Source organism: Saccostrea cucullata, unplaced genomic scaffold (assembly GCF_032062105.1).
Source record: "Saccostrea cucullata isolate Sc308-1 unplaced genomic scaffold, CSIRO_AGI_Scuc_v1 ctg8449, whole genome shotgun sequence".
In the NCBI taxonomy this organism is placed as follows: Eukaryota; Metazoa; Mollusca; class Bivalvia; order Ostreida; family Ostreidae; genus Saccostrea; species Saccostrea cuccullata.
Genome location: NW_026926561.1, coordinates 1 through 22421, shown reverse-complemented (window position 1 = coordinate 22421; position 22421 = coordinate 1). Strand labels below are relative to the sequence as shown.

General features: G+C 33.4%; 1 protein-coding gene across 1 annotated transcript; it reads right to left on the bottom strand.

Moving 5' to 3' along the window:
* Positions 1–9489: 9489 nt before the first annotated feature.
* Positions 9490–17646, bottom strand: LOC134272064 (gliomedin-like; the record flags this gene model as incomplete). The annotated part of the gene is made up of 6 exons (XM_062754299.1): positions 9490–10523; positions 10615–10755; positions 10860–10922; positions 16650–16967; positions 17342–17359; positions 17620–17646. Coding segments are annotated over 6 exons (1322 nt in total), but the record flags the coding sequence as incomplete, so codon positions are not given.
* Between the last annotated feature and the right edge of the window lie 4775 nt (positions 17647–22421).

Sequence of the window (22421 nt, the reverse complement as noted above, 5' to 3'; positions counted from 1 at the left end):
AGTTTCACGATTTGTGAAACTATGATTAACAACTCTTAACTTTAGTTTACGATTGTAAACTATAGTTTACAAACGCGAATCTATGTTTATCAACAAAATCTATTGTTAACGCTTTATTCAGACAGATAAACTTAGATTAACATTCGTAAACTATATTTAACGACCGTTAAATATAGTTTTACAAATGAAAATTATACTTACCGAATCGTTAACTATACTTACGAATCGTTAACTATAGTTTACGGTTTGTAAACTATAGTTTACAGTCGATAAACCTAGTTTATCAATTGTGAATGATGTTCTAAATAATTAAATGATATTGTTATGTAATTAACCCATGTTTATTGTATTTACCGTGAACAACCTTGACATTTTTATCTCGGTAAAGAAAAAAAAATGCATGATAGAATGTAATCGTTTAGTACGGAGGTATAGATTGCACCAGCAAGTTACTATCAAGTTCAGTTATAACATTTACCAGAATATATTATATGTTGGTAAATATAATTTTGCTTATCCGTCCGATTTTCATCGATAATGCTTAAATTCCACGTGTATAGATCAACTCACACAAGTTTATCGTATGGACTATACACATATTATGGTTTTAAATTATCACAGGTTTCATGTGCGCCGAATACAATGCTATGCAGACTATAAATATAATACCCATTATTTAAATTATCATGGTTCCATATTTTCATACAAAGATACACAGTAAATGTTCTATCAAGACTGTTTTTCCTCAACATCGAAATATTAAAAGCAGTGCAGTAGAAACTTCCAGAGAACTGTCGCAAAAACATAGTCGAGAATTAAGTGGTGTAAATCAGATTTGGATACTATAAAACTCTAAGAAACTTTTCGAAAATTGAAATGAAAAAATAACCATTTAATAAAAACATAAAAAGCTAAGACTTCGACACTCTATACAACTATTCCTCCCGATAAGATTTATAGATTTAGGTTTCTTGACATCATAGACAGCTGCTCATTAAATAAAATTGGAACTCGTAAATTAAATTAACTTGACATTGGTCATTTGCTAAATTATATTTTGTAAAAACATTACCCACAAGTACTTTGAAGATGATTTTGAAAACATGCTTGAGTTTCTGAATGACAATATCTACATGTATGTGGTTTTGGAGATCAGTCTATATAGGTACCAATCCTGCCCCGTAATTAGCAGACCTATTTTTGTATTCATAGATAGGATTAGGGGGCATAATTCATTCAAAATCTTATATACCAGTTTGAGAAGAAGAGAACTCTAGCTTTAGCCTGAACACCTTGTCATTTAGATATACCGACGACGCATTATCAATCCATTCATATGTCGACACGATATATCCCAGTGAGCTTGCAATTAGGGATACCACAGAGTATGACACATCTGTTTCATATTTGGATAATTTACTAGAAAAAGACTTCAAAGGTAATCTAACAACCAAGCTTTATGAAAAACACGATGACTTTAATTTCTATCGTCAACCTCCCTTACCTATGCAGTAAATAGCTGCAGAACTGTAGCTCTCCAAAAAATATATATTGACAGACCGGTCTGTCAATATACTAGTATATATTTTTCGGAGAGCTACAGTTCTGCAGCTATGCAGTAATATACCCGTCACACCTACATATGGGGTTTATATATCTCAGTTGATTTAATACGGGACAGCATTGATTATCTACGTGTGAATATTTTCTAAAACGAGGTAAATTATTGACAAACAAGTTGATGAAACACGGATATCAACACTCTCACATAAGTCATCATTTCTTAAGTTCTATGGTCGAAACAATGACCTTGTCATCAAAGTAATACGATCCAAATGCTGACAGTTTTTCATGCCAATTTTTAGACCATCATTTACACACCGAATTGTCGATGGATTTTTCCAACGGGTAACCCTTTTCCAACATTAGCAAATTTAAGTGCATATTTCTTGTCGCGAGGATGCGAGCCAAAGAACATTAACACAGTCATAATAATAATTTGTTTGAGGTGCATTGTGGGTAGTGTACAGAGATTTGCTTCGAAAAAAAAAATATTGTATTTGACTGGGATGTCACAATAGCCCACAGCTCGATATTAATTCAAAATGTTGCTGTTTTTTTCGGCAGCTGGTATTGTTGACAGTGAGTACGAAGTAAGAGTATTTATAAATAAGATATTTAATTTCTTAAAAGCTAAAAAAAGGACCGTTCTCAAAATAATATGGGACTGGTCATTTTGTTAGCAAATGGCTATTGTCTCTCTACGTACCTTTTAAAAACAGTATACTAAATGCATCTCGTTTAAAATAATTCAGCTCAAGACATATTCCATTTTTGTATGAGATACAACAAACCAATAGTAAATTTCAACATTCATAAAATAAATTTATTATATAATACATTCAAGTGTTTATCTTCAAAGTTGAAAACATACATTCATAGTTCTATAATTTGATATCAGTACCTACACGGACGTATAAGTATATCAAACAAGATAGTCTTGCTATATATTTCGTAACTTGAGGGATTAAGGTCCAGTTACTTACACAGGAAAGAGATGGTATTAAAGAAACTGTAGAAGACCTTCAATGGAGGTCCATGAAGAATAATTTAGTGTTCACTGGTCTGGGAGGGGAGTCCAACAAAGAAAATACAGAAGAGAACCTGAGAGACTTCTTATATTATGAGCTAGGCATAGAGCATAATATTCAATTTGGAAGTGTACACAGATTTGGAAAATTTGAGCGAGGAAAAAACAGACCCATAGTTGCCCGATTTCTATACCAAAGCGAACGTCAGCTTGTGAAAGAAAATGCATACATGTTAAAAGGACAGCCTTTTGGCATACATGAACAATTTCCTCCAACAATGGTAGAGAGACGTAAGAAGTTACTGGCGGTCCAACACAGACTCCGCAATGAAGGCCACAGGACAAAATTGGTGAAAGACAAATTATTTGTGAATGGCAAGATATACCAAGAAAACTTCTTATCACTTTCATTTAGCGACACAGTTAAAATGCAACCGGGATCGAATCAGGTGAATTCTCCAAATGGACAACACAATCATTATCAGGCCCCAAACTCAGGAAGTAACCGACAAAGGCAGGTTGGATGTGTACAATCGGCACCTATGCATGAACATATTACCAACGGACCACCAGCGGCACATAGTGGACAGTAAGCCCCTAAGACAACTGTACAATCAGCACCTATGTATGAACGTACGACTAACGGACCAACAGCGGCACATATTGGACAGTTGGCTCCTAACACAACTGCACAATCAGCACCTAGGTATGAACGCACAACCAATGGACCAACAGCGGCACATAGTGGACATTTGGTTTCTAACACAACCGTACAATCAGCACCTAGGTACGAACGTACTACCAATGGACCAACAGCAGCGCATAGTGGACATTCGGCTCCAAACACAACTGTGCACTCGGTAACTCCGATGAGTAACTTTCATATGCAGGTGAACAGTGGGGCACCGGATGCCCATACCTCTGCGCACCCTCCTATGCATGGCATGGCATTCACTCAGACATACAATGTGAACACGCGTACCACAAACCCAGCAGAATTTCAATATAAGAGCTCGGACAGGTCTGGGAGTAGTGTCAAGTGTGTTACGTGGAATGTGAATAAGGGACTGCGTCAAAAATTGACGGACAGTGAATTTATAAATATTGTAAATAATTATGATATAATAGTATTAATAGAATGTTGGATTACTTTTGATGATATTATTGAGTTAGATAATTATGATTGTCATACTTTTCCTAGGATTTGTGGAAGAGGTGGAGGAGTTGTTATATTTTCTAGATCTACTCTTTCGTTTAAGATTAATGTTGTTGAAAATTTTCATAATACAATTATTTGGTTAGAATTATGTAACCAATTTCACCATGATGTTAAACCTATCTATTTAGCTGCTTGTTATATACCACCTGAAAGTAGTACCTTTTATCAAAAAGAAATGGTCGACATTTTTTAACACCTCGAAGAATCAGTTTGTAACTTTACTAGCAAAGGATATGTATATGTTATGGGTGATTTTAATACAAGGAGTGGTAATTTATATGACTATATCTTAAACGATAGGTTAGAGAATAAGGTATCCAATAATCTTAAATCTTTCGCAGACTATGAAAGCGATACAATTTTAACATGTAGACACAATTCAGATACTTTTGTCAATAATTTTGGTAAAAAACTTATTGATTTATGTAAAAGCACAGGATTACGTATAGTTAATGGCAGACATGAAAATGATAAAAAAGGGAGTATTACTTTCTATGGGTCAAATGGAGTAAGCACAATAGATTATTTATTAACAGATGCATCTGGGTTTGATACAATAACAGATTTCAGTAGTGGTAATTTTAATATTTTTTCTGATCATTCACCCATTAGTTTCACAATAGAAAATAGGTATAGGAATGATAGTATTTATATACAAAATCACTCAGGTAGAACAGCAAGTAAAACTGTAAGGTGGATAAAAGACAATGGTACTGATATTAATGCTGTGCTTAGAGATAATGCTGGTGCACTGTTTGACTGCTTACAAAATGATTTTGATACTTTAGAAAATGTAAACAATTGTGTTGAGAATTTCAGTCATACTATTTGTGAATTAATTTTACCTTATTGTAAAGTCACAGAAGGTGGTGTCTCTAAAAAAAGTCATAAGGTCAAAAGGTTAGAAGATGATAAACCATGGTTTAATGATAAATGTAAAGTCAAGTTTTCTGAGTACAAGTCAGTATTACATCAATTTAATTTGTGTAAATCGAATGAAAACAGAATTAGGCTCTTGGAGATAAAATCAGTCTATAAGAGATTAACGCGAAAGTGAAGACACAATTATAAGAGATATCAGGGTAGCAATATGGAGTATTTAAGAAAGCACAACCCTAAACAATTTTTTAAACTTTTTGATAAGAAAAGAAACAAATCAGAATCAAGTGTACCCGCAGAAGTCTTTTTTGAACATTTTAAAAATTTGTATCAACAAGATTTAGAACCAGATATTGAAGTAGAACCCATTCTAACCAATAATCAAGAACAAATATACGAAGAATTAGATTACCAAATAACTGAGAACGAAGTAGATAAAGCTATCAGTAGATTGAAAAACAATAAAAGTAATGCAGAAGACGGCATAATTAATGAATTTTTTATTAAATGTAAAGATATAATGACACCTATTACATGTAAATTATTTTAACAAGATTTTTAATTCTGGCCATTACCCTGAAAATTGGTCAACAGGATGTATTGTGCCCATTTTTAAGAAAGGTGACAAAAATGATCCTAACAATTATCGAGGTATTACTTTAGTAAGTTGTCTAGCTAAATTATTTACAAGTATTTTAAATCAAAGATTGTTAGAGTAACAAAGAATATAATATAACGACAGATGCACAATTTGGTTTTAAACACAATGCAAGTACCATTGATGCAATTTTTGTTTTACAAACTCTGGTAAATAAGATGCTTAGAAATAAGAAAAGATTGTATTGTTGTTTTGTTGACTATAAAAAAGCTTTTGATTATGTTAATAGATCTAGTCTGTGGATGAAGCTTAAATTATATGGTATAGATGGAAAAATGATGTGTATAATTAAATCACTTTATCAGAATGTGAAAGCATGTATAAAACATAATGGAGGACTGTCAGAGTATTTTAATATTTTAACCGGTGTATTACAAGGTGAAATTTTGTCACCATTATTGTTTTCAATGTATGTCAATGATTTTGAAAATCATTTTATATCTACCAATTGTCCATCAATAGAACTATAAATGATTAATTTATTTTTACCTGAGTATAAGGCTCAAATATTTTTTCTGTAATGAAAATTTGTCCGTTGTCTGTCGTCGTTGTCGTTGTTGTTGTTGTTAGTCGTTGTCGTTTTCGTCGTAAACTTTTCACATATTTTTATCTTCTTCTCAAGAACCACTGGCAAATTTCAAAAATGAGCAAACTTGGTACAAAGTATCCTTGGGTAAAGGGGAATCAAGTTTGTTCAAATGAAGGGCCACGCCCACTTCCAAGGGGAGATAATTATGAATTTGTGAAAAATTAATGGCATTTTTAAAAAATCTTCTCCAGAACCGCTGGGTCAGGAAAGATGAAACTCATGTGGAAGCATCTTTAGGTAGTGTAAATTCAAGTTTGTTCAAATCATGACCCCCGGGGCAAGGGTGGGGCCAAAATGGCCGACCCAAGTTTTACATAGGAATATATAGGAAAAATCTTTAAAAATCTTCTTCTCCAGTACCACTGGGCCAGGAAAGATGAAACTCATGTGGAATCATCCTCAGGTAGTGTGGATTCAAGTTTGTTCAAATCATGACCCCCGCATTGCAAGGGTGGGGCCAAAATGGCCGACCCAAGTTTTACATAGGAATATATAGGAAAAATCTTTAAAAATCTTCTTCTAAAGTACCACTGGGCCAGGAAAGATGAAACTCGTGTTGAATCATCCTCAGGTAGTGTAGATATCAAGTTTGTTCAAATCATGACCCCCGGGGCAAGGGTGGGGCCAAAAAGGCCTTATTGCAAGTTTTACATAGGAATATATAGGAAAAATCTTTAAAAATCTTTTTCTCTAGAACCACTGGGCCAGGAAAGATGAAACTCATGTGGAATCATCCTCAGGTAGTGTAAATTCAAGTTTGTTCAAATCATGACCCCTCGGGGCTAGGGTGGGGCCAAAATGGCCGACCCAAGTTTTACATAGGAATATATAGGAAAAATCTTTAAAAATCTTCTTCTCGAGAACCACTGGAACAGGAAAGATGAAACTCATGTGGAATCATCCTCAGGTAGTGCAGATTCAAGTTTGTTCAAATCATGACCCCCTGGGCTAGGGTGGGGCCAAAATGGCCGACCCAAGTTTTACATAGGAATATATAGGAAAAATCTTTAAAAATCTTCTTCTCCAGAACCACTAGGCCAGGAAAGATGAAACTCATGTGGAATCATCCTCAGGTAGTGTAGATTCAAGTTTGTTCAAATCATGACCCCTGGGGCAAGGGTGGGGCCAAAATGGCCTATTTGAAGCCTTGTTTTACATAGGAATATATAGGAAAAATCTTTAAAAATCTTCTTCTCGAGAACCACTGGGCCAGGAAAGATGAAACTCATGTGGAATCATCCTCAGGTAGTGTAGATTCAAGTTTGTTCAAATCATGACCCCCGGGGCAAGGGCGGGGCCAAAATGGCCGACCCTTGTTTTACATAGGAATATATAGGAAAAATCTTTAAAAATCTTCTTCTCGAGAACCACTGGGCCAAGAAAAGATGAAACTCATGTGGAATCATCCTCAGGTAGTGTAGATTCAAGTTTGTTCAAATCATGACCCCCGGGGCAAGGGTGGGGCCAAAATGGCCGTTCCTTGTTTTACATAGGAATATATAGGAAAAATCTTTAAAAATCTTCTTCTCCAGAACCACCGGGCCAGGAAAGATGAAACTCATGTGGAATCATCCTCAGGTAGTGTAGATTCAAGTTTGTTCAAATCATGACCCCCGGGGCTAGGGTGGGGCCAAAATGGCCGACCCAAGTTTTACATAGGGATATATAGGGAAACCTTTTTAAATCTTCTTTTCAAGTTCTTCAAAGCTATGATTAGTGATACATGTTTTGATATGGAATCATCCTCAGTTAGTGTAGATTCTAATTTGTTCAAATGATGAACGCCTGGAGGGGGGGATAACTTCATAGCCCATGTGCTCAGGTGAGCGCTGTGGCCCCTGGGCCTCTTGTTTTTACTTATGTATGCTGATGACACAGTATTAATGTCAGAAACACCAGAGGGTTTACGAAATATGTTAAATTCATTGTATACATATACATTAGAGTGGAGTTTAACTGTTAATGTTGAAAAAACAAATATATTAGTGTTTAGAAACAGTGGACATACTAGAGCTAATGAACACTGGGAGTATGATGGGAATACTGTAGAAGTAGTTAATGAGTTTAATTATCTTGGTATGTTGTTTAATTTTAATGGTAAATTTGCAAAAACACAACAACATTTTGCATCACAGGGTAGAAAAGCCATGTATAGTGTTTTGAATAGAATGAAAGATTTGAATTTTAATGTTAAAACACAATTAGATATGTTTGAGACTTATATTAGCCCTGTATTGTGTTATGCATCTGAAATTTGGGGATGGCACAAAGCTAAAGATATAGAAAAAGTACATCTTTCATTTTGTAAAAGAATACTTAAGGCTAGGCAGAATACATATAACAGTATGATATATTGTGAATTACGTAAATTTCCTCTTGAATTAGTCAGAAAAAAGAAAATTCGAAATACTGGTTAAAATAGAAAAAAAAATATAGTGACAATCGCATTCTTCAAGCATGTCTACATAAAGGTTAGAAAATAATTATGACTGGATTGTAAATATTAGAAATGAATTTCATAGGCTTGGTTTAGCAGAACTATTGGATAAAATTGTATAAACAGTAACACAGTTGATATTTACAACAGAGAATGTGTGACGAATTTATCTAAAACATTATCTCAGATTTAGGTAAATCACCAAAATGTCTCATTTATCAACACCTTGTAGATAATTTTACCCTTCAGTCTTATTTATGTAAACCAATACATCTAAAATATAGAGTAACAATTACCAGATTAAGACTATCTGCGCATAACTTAATGATTGAACAAGGAAGATATAAAACTTTGAGAAATAATAGAACATGTAGTCTTTGTCAATTAGGTAACATAGAAGATGAATTCCATTTTGTGTTAAAATGTCCACATTACAATACATTAAGACAAAAATACATTTAATTCTACTACTCCCGAAGACCAAGTTTCTTCAGATAGGTACAGTTACTTAGTAACATAACATAAAAGAATTATGTAATCTAGGAAAATTTTTGCAATTAGCGAATGCCTCAAGAACAGCATCTTTATCAATTTTATAGATTATCAGAAATATTATATGCTTTGTACATGTACGTTGTATGTTTATTCCATTATTACACGTGTTAAGATGTATGTTTATTTCATTATTACATGTGTTATGTCTATGAGATGTATGTCTCTCGACTTCAATAAAACTGAACTGAAGCAAGTCAATTCTAACTAATTACATTGTATAACTCTAATGCTTCATCACTGAAATAAATGGAGATAACGAACAGTATCCAAGCTCCCAAGTCCAAAAAAAAATACAATATAGGAGCAGAGTAAACACGGACCTTCAAAACATCAGTGGTCGGATCAGGTGCCATGGAGGAGTGAGTTTCCCTTACTAAAAACCTTAATTTTATTCAAAAAAGTTTTCAACATTTGCTGTGAGCACTGTTTATACTAATTATCTTAGAATAATTACGATTTATTTCAAAATCAACACATGTACCTGATCGGTTGCACTTTGCATTGAAGCGTTGTAAATTGAAGCGGTGTGTGTGACGTTTTGGGCAAATTAACATGGCACTGAAAGAGTTGCTAATCCATTTATAACACTGACAAGCATTCCCACTGGAAAAGTATTTGATGCAAAAGCAACAATTCGGATATGTATAAATTAATTTTTTTAAATACCATTTTCCCACCCTTCATAAAGGATTGGATACACAAGGATAAGTAAAAAGCCAAATAAATTTTCACGGTCAGTTACATGTACTATGGTGTTTTGCAGATGTTTTCATACCAAATAATATATTGTCTCATACTGACAGACATAGAGACTGTGTTAAGTGATCTCTTGTTATGCATGTCACCGAAACAGTATTTGATAATCAATCAGGCGCCCGCTGTCCCATCCTAATAGTCTACAATTTCTTGGATTTCTATCATAAAAGAAACTTATCATAGAAGTTCCTGCATAAGGATTAATAAAATTTAAAGATAATGATATAGACTCCATTTTGAATAAATCGTAAGCGAATTGGATAGTCGTTCTCTGAACTGTAGAACTCGACACCAGGTACAGAATTCCACAGGATATAAATCCATTTCCATACTCCTGGACTTTCACTGGAACTTTTATGCGTCTATACTCTCTTAAGGTCCCAGGGTAAAAATGAAGAACATAAATATTATCCACGTCATTTTTCTCCGTGTATATAAGCCACAGGCCATTGTCATCTGCTTCCAAGTCAAAATAAGAATTACTATCTTTGTACAGAGTTGTATCCCCTTCATAATTTGAATTGATCACGTCGAACGCCATTACTACTGCACGTAAACGGAGATCATAACAAACTATTTTAAGGGTACCTTTCCAATGATAACAAAAGGTGCCATTGTACACTACATGGTCTGTTCCTTGGTACATAAACTGAGTTAAGTTATACATGACTGTTTCCTTGCTTTCTTCTGTAGATGAATACTCTATGAGATACTGTCCACTCACTGCCTCTGTGACCCAGATTTTCTGTGACGTCATTAAAGGATCTCTCATCCAACATCCCTTCAACGACCCAGACTTCGTTTTGAAGAACGGAATTCCAATTTTCTTTATGACACAATCTGAAACAAGAGTATTCTAATAAACATTCAAAGTTTATATGCATTAACCGATTATTCATAGTTAGAGTGACACACATCAGACGATACTGACAACTTTTCCTCGGCTTCGGTGTCGTTGGTACAGGGGTTGTTGTTGAGGTGGTGGTCACGGTTGTTGTTGTTGTGCTGCTAGTTGTTGATGTTGTTGGAATTGTTGTCGTTGTTGTCGAACTGCTGGTCGTTGTAGATGATGCTGATTATGAAAATAGTTTACACAGTTTATTAAATAACTTTTAATTTTAGATTGCATGTACTTAAATCGTAAAATAATACAAAGAATGTCTTATCAAAACATACGTGAGCATGCCACGACATCAGTCATTGTTTCTTCTTCTGAAACAGAATTCTCTGTTGGGGATGCTGCATTGTAAAATATGAAAGGTTGAATTACTATGTGTAATTATACTAACATTACAATAAATGCATTAAGAATTAATATATATATATATATATATATATATATATATATATATATATATATATATATATATATATATATATATATATATATATATATATGATTGCGCCCATGACAAAAGGGTCCTTATGGCATTTTTGCTAAAACAGAGAAATAACGTCATAAAGATGTGACGTTGCAGACTGACGGTGAACTTCGACGCAGATTTTTTTTTAACCACATGTTTTGACGTTTGACGCACCCAGAGTTTTTATCGCTGTTTCCAGCATGTGGAATTTATTTTCATTTATAAATTAACTTAATAAATATCTGAATCTCCTAATCCACTGATTTTAATAGATATAAATAAAAACATTTAGCGCTGGTTTCGTAACAAACATTATTAAATACGTCTCTATATACCAACAGTTTTCCTACATGCGTAAACAGATGGTAAATATATAGAAGCTCTAGACGAGGTGTTTTCTGATAGGATAATGAACCTTTATACTCTAGATAAATTTTATTTAGATATTTATACCATTTCTAGAATACATCTTAGACAGGATATATCGTAAAAAATATTGCAAAGGAAAATTGTCTTCCTACTTCTTTGAGATCCTCTCCATCCACCACTCTCAAATATATACATTGCGATCGCGTCGATCACATGTACAAACATTGATTCATCGGTGCATACTGCTTAAACTGTTGTTAAATTGTTTGTACAAATGTTAAAACTAAACATACATCTTCCACGTTTTTTACAAATCTAGCAAGAATGTGTAAGAACGATAGTCATGATAGTCAAGATTATTTGTATTTTCTATAAATAATAAAAATAGGAGCGATAACTCTGATGTCAACAATCGATGTAACAGGGGTACCAGACAGGGACATTCATTTTAATTGCGTACTTTTTCATATTTCAGCTGCATGTTCGCATGAATTTGCTCTCGGATTCTAAAAGAGATATTTTTACGACCAAATAAAAACATTTTTAATCGTCAGCATAATTATGAATTTTTAAATAAAAAATATTGTTGTACTTTGGGAAAAAGATTAATGTAGAAAAAGGAAAAACAAAGGAAAAAAAGGAAAACTGCAAAATTGAACAGACTTTAATTTTTTTTTCAAATCTCTTATCTATAGCTTTTTTTTTATTTGCATGAAATAATTTCTTGACGAATTTCATTTTTTTAAAAGATCATAAACATGTAAAGCGTCTACCTTATAATCATGATTAAATAAATTAAACTTTAAAAATGTTGATTTGTCTAATATTCTTCTTGCACAAAGACACTTCAATTTAGAGAAATTAAAACAAGCAAAAACATCCGAATGAAAAAAAAATGTTCTTAATGTTTTAACTTAAATAGAGCTGGTCAAGTAAATCTGATGTGAGAGAGAGAGAGGATGGAGGGTAGATAAAATTATTTATATTGAATCTATTTATCTAATATTGGGAAATGTGAACTCTATTGAAAAAGATGAGTTTTCAAAACAAATGAAATAATAAATGAAAGATAATATCATTTTTGTTCTCTAAACTACCCATACATGTATAGCTATTTATTTTCAAGATCTCCAAATTTAATAAACATGTAACTCTTTGGTACTTACGTGTTGTTGTTTTTTTTTCATACGGAGTTCAAATGTTTTAAGCATTATCTGCAAATTAATTCCTTAAGCTATGACGAACTTTGTCTTTCATAAAAGCTCGATCAGCATTAGATGTCTCTTAACAGATCAATTATCATGCTAAAAACTCAATCATCACTGAACTTATAATCTCATTGAAGTTATCAGAGTGGAATAATATATTGTTTAACCTGCCATCAAATTATGGATAAATATTATTAAATATGCTCAAATATGATTTTATTTGTTTTGGTTGATAAAAAAATCCTTATAAGTTCATGGTCGGGTTTTATTTCTACATGTAAATGCTAACAGAAAAAGGAAAATTCAATGCTGAAAATACATGACATGAAACCGCAACAATATGCTTGCATTTTGTTTTATTTTGGCTGCAGTGCAGGGGATGGGGGTGGGGGTGTCCTTATATATTTCCGTAACATGTAGGCTTTACAAGGCTTAGCATACATGTATCCAAGCTTCTGGCACCAGGCACGTAGCATCGTTCTTGAAAGTGGGGGGGGGGGGGGGCAGCCAGATAATTTTTTTTACATCGCAGAAAAAGTTGTCAAGCAAAAAAAAAAAGGTTCATGTTGCACAAAGTTGAAAATCCTATTTCATGGGGGAGGGGGGGGGGGTTCAACTACTTTCAGTACCAATTTTTATACTACGTTTTCTGTACATCACTTGTAGTGGGGGGGGGGGCAACCAGACTTTCAATTATCAATTCCTATAGTATAAGTAAGGTTGGGGAAAAAAGTGAAGGCCCTTTAAAACTCACTTTATAGAATAAAATTAGAAAACAATATTAGAATGAAGGGGATATTTCTTTAATTACGTCATAAATAGTATGATGATTTTCTAAGATGTTTACATCCCTACAAAAATCTGACATTTCAAAGCTCAGCCAGTTCACAGACAATTGTCAGGAAACATATTATACAAAACAGTCATATTCAACTGACTGTATATTAAGGCATAAACAATTACATGTTATTAATCTTGAACCCATCCATACCCCCAACAAAAGCTATACATATAAACCGTAAATGGCATCTTTAATTTAATTCTATGGGTGTGCTTCTAAAACAATCCATTTCATAAAATAAAACCAGAGTTTTTAATTCTATGGTATCATTATATACATGATTAATAATACTGAATTCATAGCAATTCAGTTCCAGGCTCATAGTGTTTATGATCGCTGTGCGATTTTGAAAATAGCAATGCTCAGAATTACAGGTACAAATATAAAATGAAGAATAATAGACAGCATATTATTTCAAACCTAAATAAAAAGTGAATCTGCAAGTTGTGGGGTTAATGGTACTGGGTGCATCTAAATTTTTTTTTTTATTTATTTTAACTCGTGTTCACAAGAATTGCAAGTTTCTGCCATGCCATTTAGATTTTACCCCCCCCCCTTCACCAACATACACATAATCCTACAGATGTTAATCCTGGGTTTATCTATTGTGCAAATGATTGCAGATTATAACTCATTCATTTGTTTGTAAAATTTCCACCTTTTAATTGGTCAATATTAAAATATTTTTACCGCTAGACTAAAAAATATTTCGTGTATCCTTTATATTTTAAAAAAAGCAGTGTCATTATTGAACCAATGCAGACAGACAAACTTATAGATGCAGTGAATCAACCGAATTTCCTTTTTTATTTACTGTCTATTGTGTATCGTAATTACATGTTACATGTACCACATTTTCTGTCTTTATATAAAATTTAGAAAGAAAGAACAATCAGATAAATTTTCACTTCGCAGTAGCATTTAGGTAGCGTAATGTTGTAATTTTAAAAAAAAAATATTTTTCACATATATGGTAACTAAAGATATATCGTTTATACTGAAATCTTGACCTATCGAGAGCAATGTTTAAATTAAAATAATTTTCAAATGAATTCTACAGGCTTATCAAATGACTCTTGCATGGATTACCAATAAATATTTTGTTTGAGAAAATAATTGTTTCAAAAAAAAGAAAATTAATGGATGTTGCCCGCTCTTCAGGTTTCCCCCTGGTGTCATAGAAAAGTGAAATGTAAAACAAACACTCACTCATAATACTATACACCACTGATGAATCCATAATATATATAACTATGAAATAATTATTAATAATTAAAAGAAACAATAAGATAAAAATAATGTGCATGGAAAAATATCAAATATTATGCAACTATTAATCACCGTAGTAAAATTACAGAAGAAAATCATTTAACGTTCACTCTGAAAACGTTTGACGTTGTTGAAAAAACATGACGTCATTATTAACCTGTTAAAGTATATTTGATAAAAATGAAGAAAAAACATACTTAGAGCAGACGTAGGACCATGAAAATTCATATTTGACAACTTCTAACCTTACTCTATCAGAATCCTTGAAAAACTCAAAATGCATAAAAATTGCCATAAGGACCCTTTTCACATGGGCGCAATCATATATATATATATATATATATATATATATATCGGTATCATTCCATGGGACTTTTGACGTGATTGTTGTAAGTTATTTTCTTCTAACTTTCATTAAAACTAAATACGTATATTTGAGACCTTTGTCATTCACAACCCGTACGAAAGTTCGAGGTGGAATAGGCACGGCTTGGGCACGGCTAAGACACGAAATCCGCACGAGTTTTTGAAAAGCCGCACGGGTTCTGCATGTTCAAGACACGGACACGGCTTCCGTGTCTGAAATTGAGGAATCCTCACTAACAGAAATCTGTGTGAAGGCACGGAATCCGTGTCCCAGGGAGACGGATTTTAACTCAGGCGGGTTTAGCTTCAAATTATTTATTTATATCTCACGGCTTTTTACTGAGCATGCTCAATCATAACTTCCTTTATTTGAATATGAAATTGGAGGGATTCATGATCCTGAGCTAAGAATGTGTCTTTTTTTGCTCTAGTTAAAGGATATTAAACTAATAGATGTCAGTTGGAATTGTATTTATGTCAGTCTGGGATAATTTCTTCACTTTTGAACTAAATGCAGTAAGTGTAATCTAGAATAAATAAGTCAATTTTTCAATTTTCATGATCTTCCAGAATTGCAATGTTGACAATGAACATGATGAAATAGTTTAGGTTTATTTGAATGACTTTAGTGGGACTTTTACTTATCCTTTAAAGTATATATTTTGTGTGACATCAATGTGCTAGTGAAAGTTTTATTTAAACAAAATGCTTTCTCAGATTGTGCAAACTTAATTAGCTACTAGATTAAATTACAATTGAATATTGTACATTATCATTAAAATCTTAATTAAAAACTAAAGATTAAAAACAGAAAGTAAATAGACATATTCACTTAAGATTTTTAACTTTTAAAATTCTAAAACTAAGTTTTAATGTAAAGCAATGTGAAGTTAGTTTGGTTTCAGTCACCATTTTGGCATCCACAGTTACATCAGGGGATTCTATAATGGCCATGACCTAGATCTAAACAAATGCACATATCCCGTGACTCCTTATATGGTATACAGCACGGCTTTTTTGACACGGGTTTCCAAAAAACCGTGTCTCCATATGGAAAAGGACACAGGTTTACAGAATCCGTGAGTCCATATATGGAAACTAGCACGGCTTTCTGACACGGGTTTTGTAAAACCAAGTGATCTCATTTAAATAATTCGGCCAATATCCCGTGCCGTGTCCGTGCCTCGACCACTTTAAGGCACGGCTTTCCATACATACTTTACATAGGAGCACGGAATGCTAAAGCACGGGTTTCTGGAGACGGAATCCGTGCCTGAGCCGTGATTAAGCCTCCCGGACTGTTTCGTACGGGTACCGTTGTTCCAAGGCCAGTTGTAAATTGACTTTATTACTATATTTTGTGACAACAATATTACACTTTGACCAGTCTAACGGAAGTGATCTTAGCCAATTTTCGCATTACCAGGTACATGTATAAACTAATTAAGACCAAAAAAAAATCTTTTGTTGATTATGTAAATTCACAACTCTCTTCTTAGATTCAGTTTATTAAAAGAAAAAGTTTGGCTTTGAATGTGAAATTGCTTACCGATGTAAGTACAGGAACAGAGACACGTGTCATTAGATGCCGGAGACCAGGGTTTTCCTGGTGACCCCTTCTCTCCCCGTTCGCCTTTTTCACCGGCATCTCCAGGCTCACCCTTAGGACCGGGTTCACCCCTTTCACCCCTACGACCCGTATCCCCACGGTCTCCTTTGGATCCAGTCCTTCCCATTTCTCCTTTCTGTCCACGGAATCCCCTATTTCCTCTCGAACCCACGTCTCCTTTTCGACCAGGGATGCCTCTTTTTCCTTTTAGACCATTAGCCCCACGGTCACCTTTCTGTCCTATGTCGCCTTGCTTACCTAATCAAACAAAACACTATCAACATATCAAAGGTGTTGTGGTGACTGAATCACAGTACTTATAGGAGTTTTGATAAATGAATTTATATACGTGTTTTTAGGGTATTACAAAAATAACCGATTAGGAAAATATTATTTTTCAATGTCTTGGAATTTTTTTAAATAAATATAATTTTTCCCTTACATGTTTAATAATTTTAAAAACTGCTTAAAGTGTTCGATATTATTTTTGGAAACATGAATTTATATGCATTTAAGATAAATTAAAGATTTTGAGCTGGTGTTTCTTTTTGCTCTTGTTCTTTGAACTTCTATCATTTTTGTTGATGTCTATAGGTAGTATAAAATCGTACACTAATTAATTAAGTTCTCACCAGGATATCCAGGGTAACCTGAAATCGATTAAGAGAATCATTGATATCAGGGTTATGTTTGCAATGTAATATTTGTATCCAAAAAAAAGAATGAAAAGAAAAGAAAATATAATTCGATGATGAGAAAAGCTGATGAATTATGTGGTTGTTCATCGAGAGCACCATCAAATATATACACCTGATGTATCAAAGACAATTTATTATTTCATTCAGAGTATCTCAGAGAGACTAAACACAAGGATGTAAATAAATGTAAAGTGAAGAAAAATTTGGTATACCTCTTGGTCCCTCAGGCCCAGGGCTCCCTGAAAACAAATAAATAAATTAACTTATGTTTTGTTAATTTCAATCAGTCATTTACTAATTTTCATCAATGTAGACAATTCTACTTTATAACCTTTGTTGACAAATATAAAGAAATGCCTAAGAAATCTACTTTTGGAGATCTCCAATATATAAATAATGATTTAACTTACCACTAAGTCACTTCAGTGATAAACTTTTTTTTCTCTGTACAGGGAAATCATTTTTACAAGGCCACAAAAAGTTAACAGTTTGGATAAAAAAAAATAGCTTCATGTTCACTTTGTTGTTTCCGGAAACTTCAGAAATTTAGCAAAATTCTTAGGTACGTAGAGATGTTAAAAAATTTATTTCTAAAAAAAAATGCATTGCAGTGGAACGAAGCAAGGATTATATAGAACTTTTCTTTTTCGTTTGAGCCTTTAATATGCATCCACAATACCCTAAACCTTTATTTGCCGAGTGTCCAACTTTGTTATATATGCACAACTGCACAATATTTACATTAAATTTTCGGTGCCTCATGTTCTTAGATTAAAAGGCAAGTATCTAACTTATAAGTACTGTATTTATTCCCCATTTTCAAGCTTACCATCTCCCCTCAGAAATCGGGAACTCTTCTACACTAGCACAACTTCCGCGGACTACACGTTACGCATACCGGTAAACAAAATAGTGATCAACTTCCACGCTGCATTAAAAATTTTAAAAGAAGGAAACGGTTTGCAATTTTTTTTAAGATAATAAGCGATTTTATAAAGGGGTCGGACCGCCCCCCCCCCTTTCTAGAAAGCTATACGAATTAGCCAGGCACGTATCATCGTCTTTAAAAGTGGGGGGGCAGCCAAAGAAATATGTTTTTTCTTACCTGGAAAAGTTGACAAGCAAAGAAAAACCTTGCCCAAAGTCGAAAAGCTACTTATTTCAGTACCAGTTCCTTGGCATACAATACTACATTTCCCTTATATAACTTTACCGTAGTATAAACTGTGTGTGTGTTGGGGGGGGGGGGGGGGATGGCAGCTTTCAATGAACATTTTCAATAGAAAAATTAAAACATTAATAACACTTGAGAAAAGAATGTTTTCCGTTAATTAACAAGAAATACGCTTGGAAATTGTTGTATCAATTTCATGTTTCTGCTGTCAATTCTCTGATCTAAAACAAAATGTGTATTTTCCTCTGGAATATGCATGTACATATGCTTAGATCCTGCACTAAAACTTTGATTAAATGCAGCTCAGACTTTATACGACATATGTAACACGAATTCAGGTCGATGCTATTTTATCATTTTACAAATAAAAAATTCTGGAAACACGGTTAATTCAAATGAAATAGGCCTTTAATTGTCACCAAATGTGTTCTTGTAAGTAAAAGTTCTATTTTATGACATACAATCGAGCAAAAACGCAGTTTCTTGGTATCGGTCGCGGAAGACGAACTGCTGCTGTATATGCAACAATTTCAGGGGTAAAACTGTAGATGGACATGTCATCAGTCTCCAAAAAATTCCTAGAGATGCAGAGAAGAAAATATGGCTGCAGTATGCTAGATTAATTCGTAAAAACTAAAAATTCTTACATTTTTTCTGCACATTTTGTAAACAGTGATGATCCGTCTGCAGAACATCCACTACCGAAAATTTGTTTTTTATTTTATTTATTTTTTTTTATTTATTTATTTTTTTAAATAGGCCTAGTCGAATATGCATCAGCATTTTATCAGTAATTTGTTTCTTTTCTGTTTTTTGTAAGGGGGGCTTACAGTGCCTTATTATACTACTATACAGATTAATACAAATCCAGAAAGAGACAATGAGTGGGCAATTTAAAAAAATACGAATCAGTTAAGATTTCTTTTATTCACAAACACAATAACATTTTTCCATATGACAGAGGCATTACACCATGAAACATGTTTACATCAAGAACGTCCGCGGAAGTGACTTTATTTATATCGCATGCGTATTAAACACAGTAAAAGAGTTCCCTTCAGGGGAAATAACTCACCTTTTAAAATGGGGAAATATTGCAAGAACAAACAAGAACTTACCATTTTCCCCCTTTGTCCTATAAAATTAGAAAAAGTATTTTTACTCCACTAGAAAATTTTGGAAGAAGGATATGGAATTATAAGATTATCTTAATATTCCAAATTCTCTAAAAATCAAGTAAGAAATGTATTGATATGTTTATTTATAAATATATTTATTTACCTTTCACACCGGGTAACCCTGAAAAAACAAAGGGCGACTTTTACATGTCTTCTTGCATATGTTTTTACATTTAAAATATTTCTTCAACTTCAGCATCTTCAATAAGAAAATATACCGAAAGAATCTTGTAAAATTCGATGACTTTTGAAAGGTTACGAATTCAAAATATTTGAATTTTAATAAATTTGTTGTCACAAATTTGTTGCAAGCTACATGTACTACTACACGATAAAATAAACATTTCTTTTATCATAAAAGAAATGTTTATTTTATCGTGTAGTAGGTACGTTTTATGAATAAGAAACAATGATTACCTGGTATACCCACAAGGCCTGGGACGCCTGCAAGTGTAAACTAAGCAATTAAACAACTTGAACAGCTTTGGACATATTCAAATATCTCTATTGTCCGAAAAACATTTACAATAAATGATAAGTCTTGACATCTGTTCGCCTAAAAAATCAGGCTAAAAAAAGTAATTTTGATTTCACGTGATATAAGAATTAAAAACAAATTTTAAAAATCATCGTCATAATAAAAACTACAATTTGATGGATAGCCACGTGTTTGCGTCTTTATACAAAATGCAGAAGGTTAATACAATATAGGATCTAGCTGGAAGGTTATTGGTACATGCTAGTGATACAAAATGTTTATCTCGGATATTTCAACTAATGACATTCCAAGTAAAAAGACATGTATACGGTACGCCAAATTCACAAAGATGAGCTAGTTACACAGTTGATAATCTAGATTTATCGACTGTAAACTATAGTTTACAAATAGTGAACTATAGTTAACAATTCGTTAATGACAAAATGTAGTTTTCATCGTAAAACTATATTTAACGGTTGTTAATTATAGTTTACGAATGCTAATCCAAGTTTATTTTTCTGTAATATAACGTTAATAATTAAAGGAATGACTCTAATTCTTGCCCATATTATCGATTATAATCTGGTTTGGGTCAGTTTACGCTTTATAATCCGCGAAGCGGATTATAAAAAAGCGTAAAATGACCCAAACCAGATTATACTCGATAATATGGCCAAGAATTAAAGTCATTTCCTATAATTTAATTTTAAAATAATTAAACAACTTTTGATGTAAAATTGTGTTGCTTTTTATAAGTTCAAATTTACCGCGCAATAATATAACCGTAGTAACGGAAGTGATTTGAAGCGAGGGGAGGTAATGACTGATACATAGATCTAGCAGCCATGATGTTTGTTTACATGAGGTAAGAACGAGTAATTGATTAAAGTTGAAGGTACATTTATTAAATCTGGAATTTTCCATGGATTCCGAGGACTGGAAATGAGGGGATTGCATGGATATGATGATTAAGCTGGTCGTCAAGGGGGTGTTCCCCCTACCAAACCAGATTATACAAAATGTTATGCGTTCCCTTTTGGAAATCAACCAATGAGAGGCGAGAATACAAATAAAATTAAATTATTAGATTTTGTTGATAAACATAGATTCACGTCTGTAAACTGTAATTTACATTTCTGAACTTTAGTTAAGAGTTGTTAATCACAGTTTCACAAATCGTGAAACTATATTTATCAGATCGTTAACTATAGTTAAGAGTTGTATACCATAGTTTACAAATCGTGAAACTGTATTTATCAGATAATCTATGTTTTTCAATCGCAAATGATTGTTTTTGGTGTTACGTATCGTTTACGGTTGTGAAAAAAGAGATTATCGCGTTAACTATGATTTAAAGATGTAAAATATAGATTAACGTTAGTAGTATAAGGATTCTAGATGGCCGGTTCAACTGAGTGCACTTTTTATGCAAATGAGGTTCAAAATGGAGGATTTTGATTGGTGGGGAGGAATAAGTGGGTCAACTGAGTGCGGTAGCTAGCCCTAACCCTAACCCCCTAGCCCTAACTAACCCTAACCTAACCCTAACCCTAACTAACCCTAACTAACCCTAACCCCCTATCCCTAACCAACCCTAAGCCCCCCCCTAACTAACCCTAACCCTAACCCTAACCCTAACCTAACCCTAGCCCTAACTGACCCTAACCCTAGCCCTAACTAACCCTAATCCCCTAGCCCTAACCCCTAACTAACCCTAACCCCTTTTTAAAAAACCCTATCCTATTCCCCTTAAATACAGGGTGTTTACACTATACGTAGGTACTACGTTTTTTATGCTGACTATACAGGTAAAAATGCGCCGTGTGCAAAAAAACATTGCAAGAATGTGATTATGACGTCACGCTTCACAGTCTAGACAGTCCTATAACCAGTTTGAACTGGTTTTACTGAAAGACAAGAACCACCTGGATTTTTTACTGAAAACAAAACACAAACAAGACAGATTTTGATTTTTATTCAATTTTTATTCCCAATAAACAAAGAAATTTACAAATTTAACAAAAAATACATACAACAATTTACAGGCTGTCTTTTAATCTAAATAAAGTCCAAATTATCATCATCATCATCATCATCATAGTCTCGTGTCCTCCAAGGGATACCTTTTTCATTTGGAAAATAAGGAATTATTCCCTGGAGATACTGTGTATAAGTACCTAGATG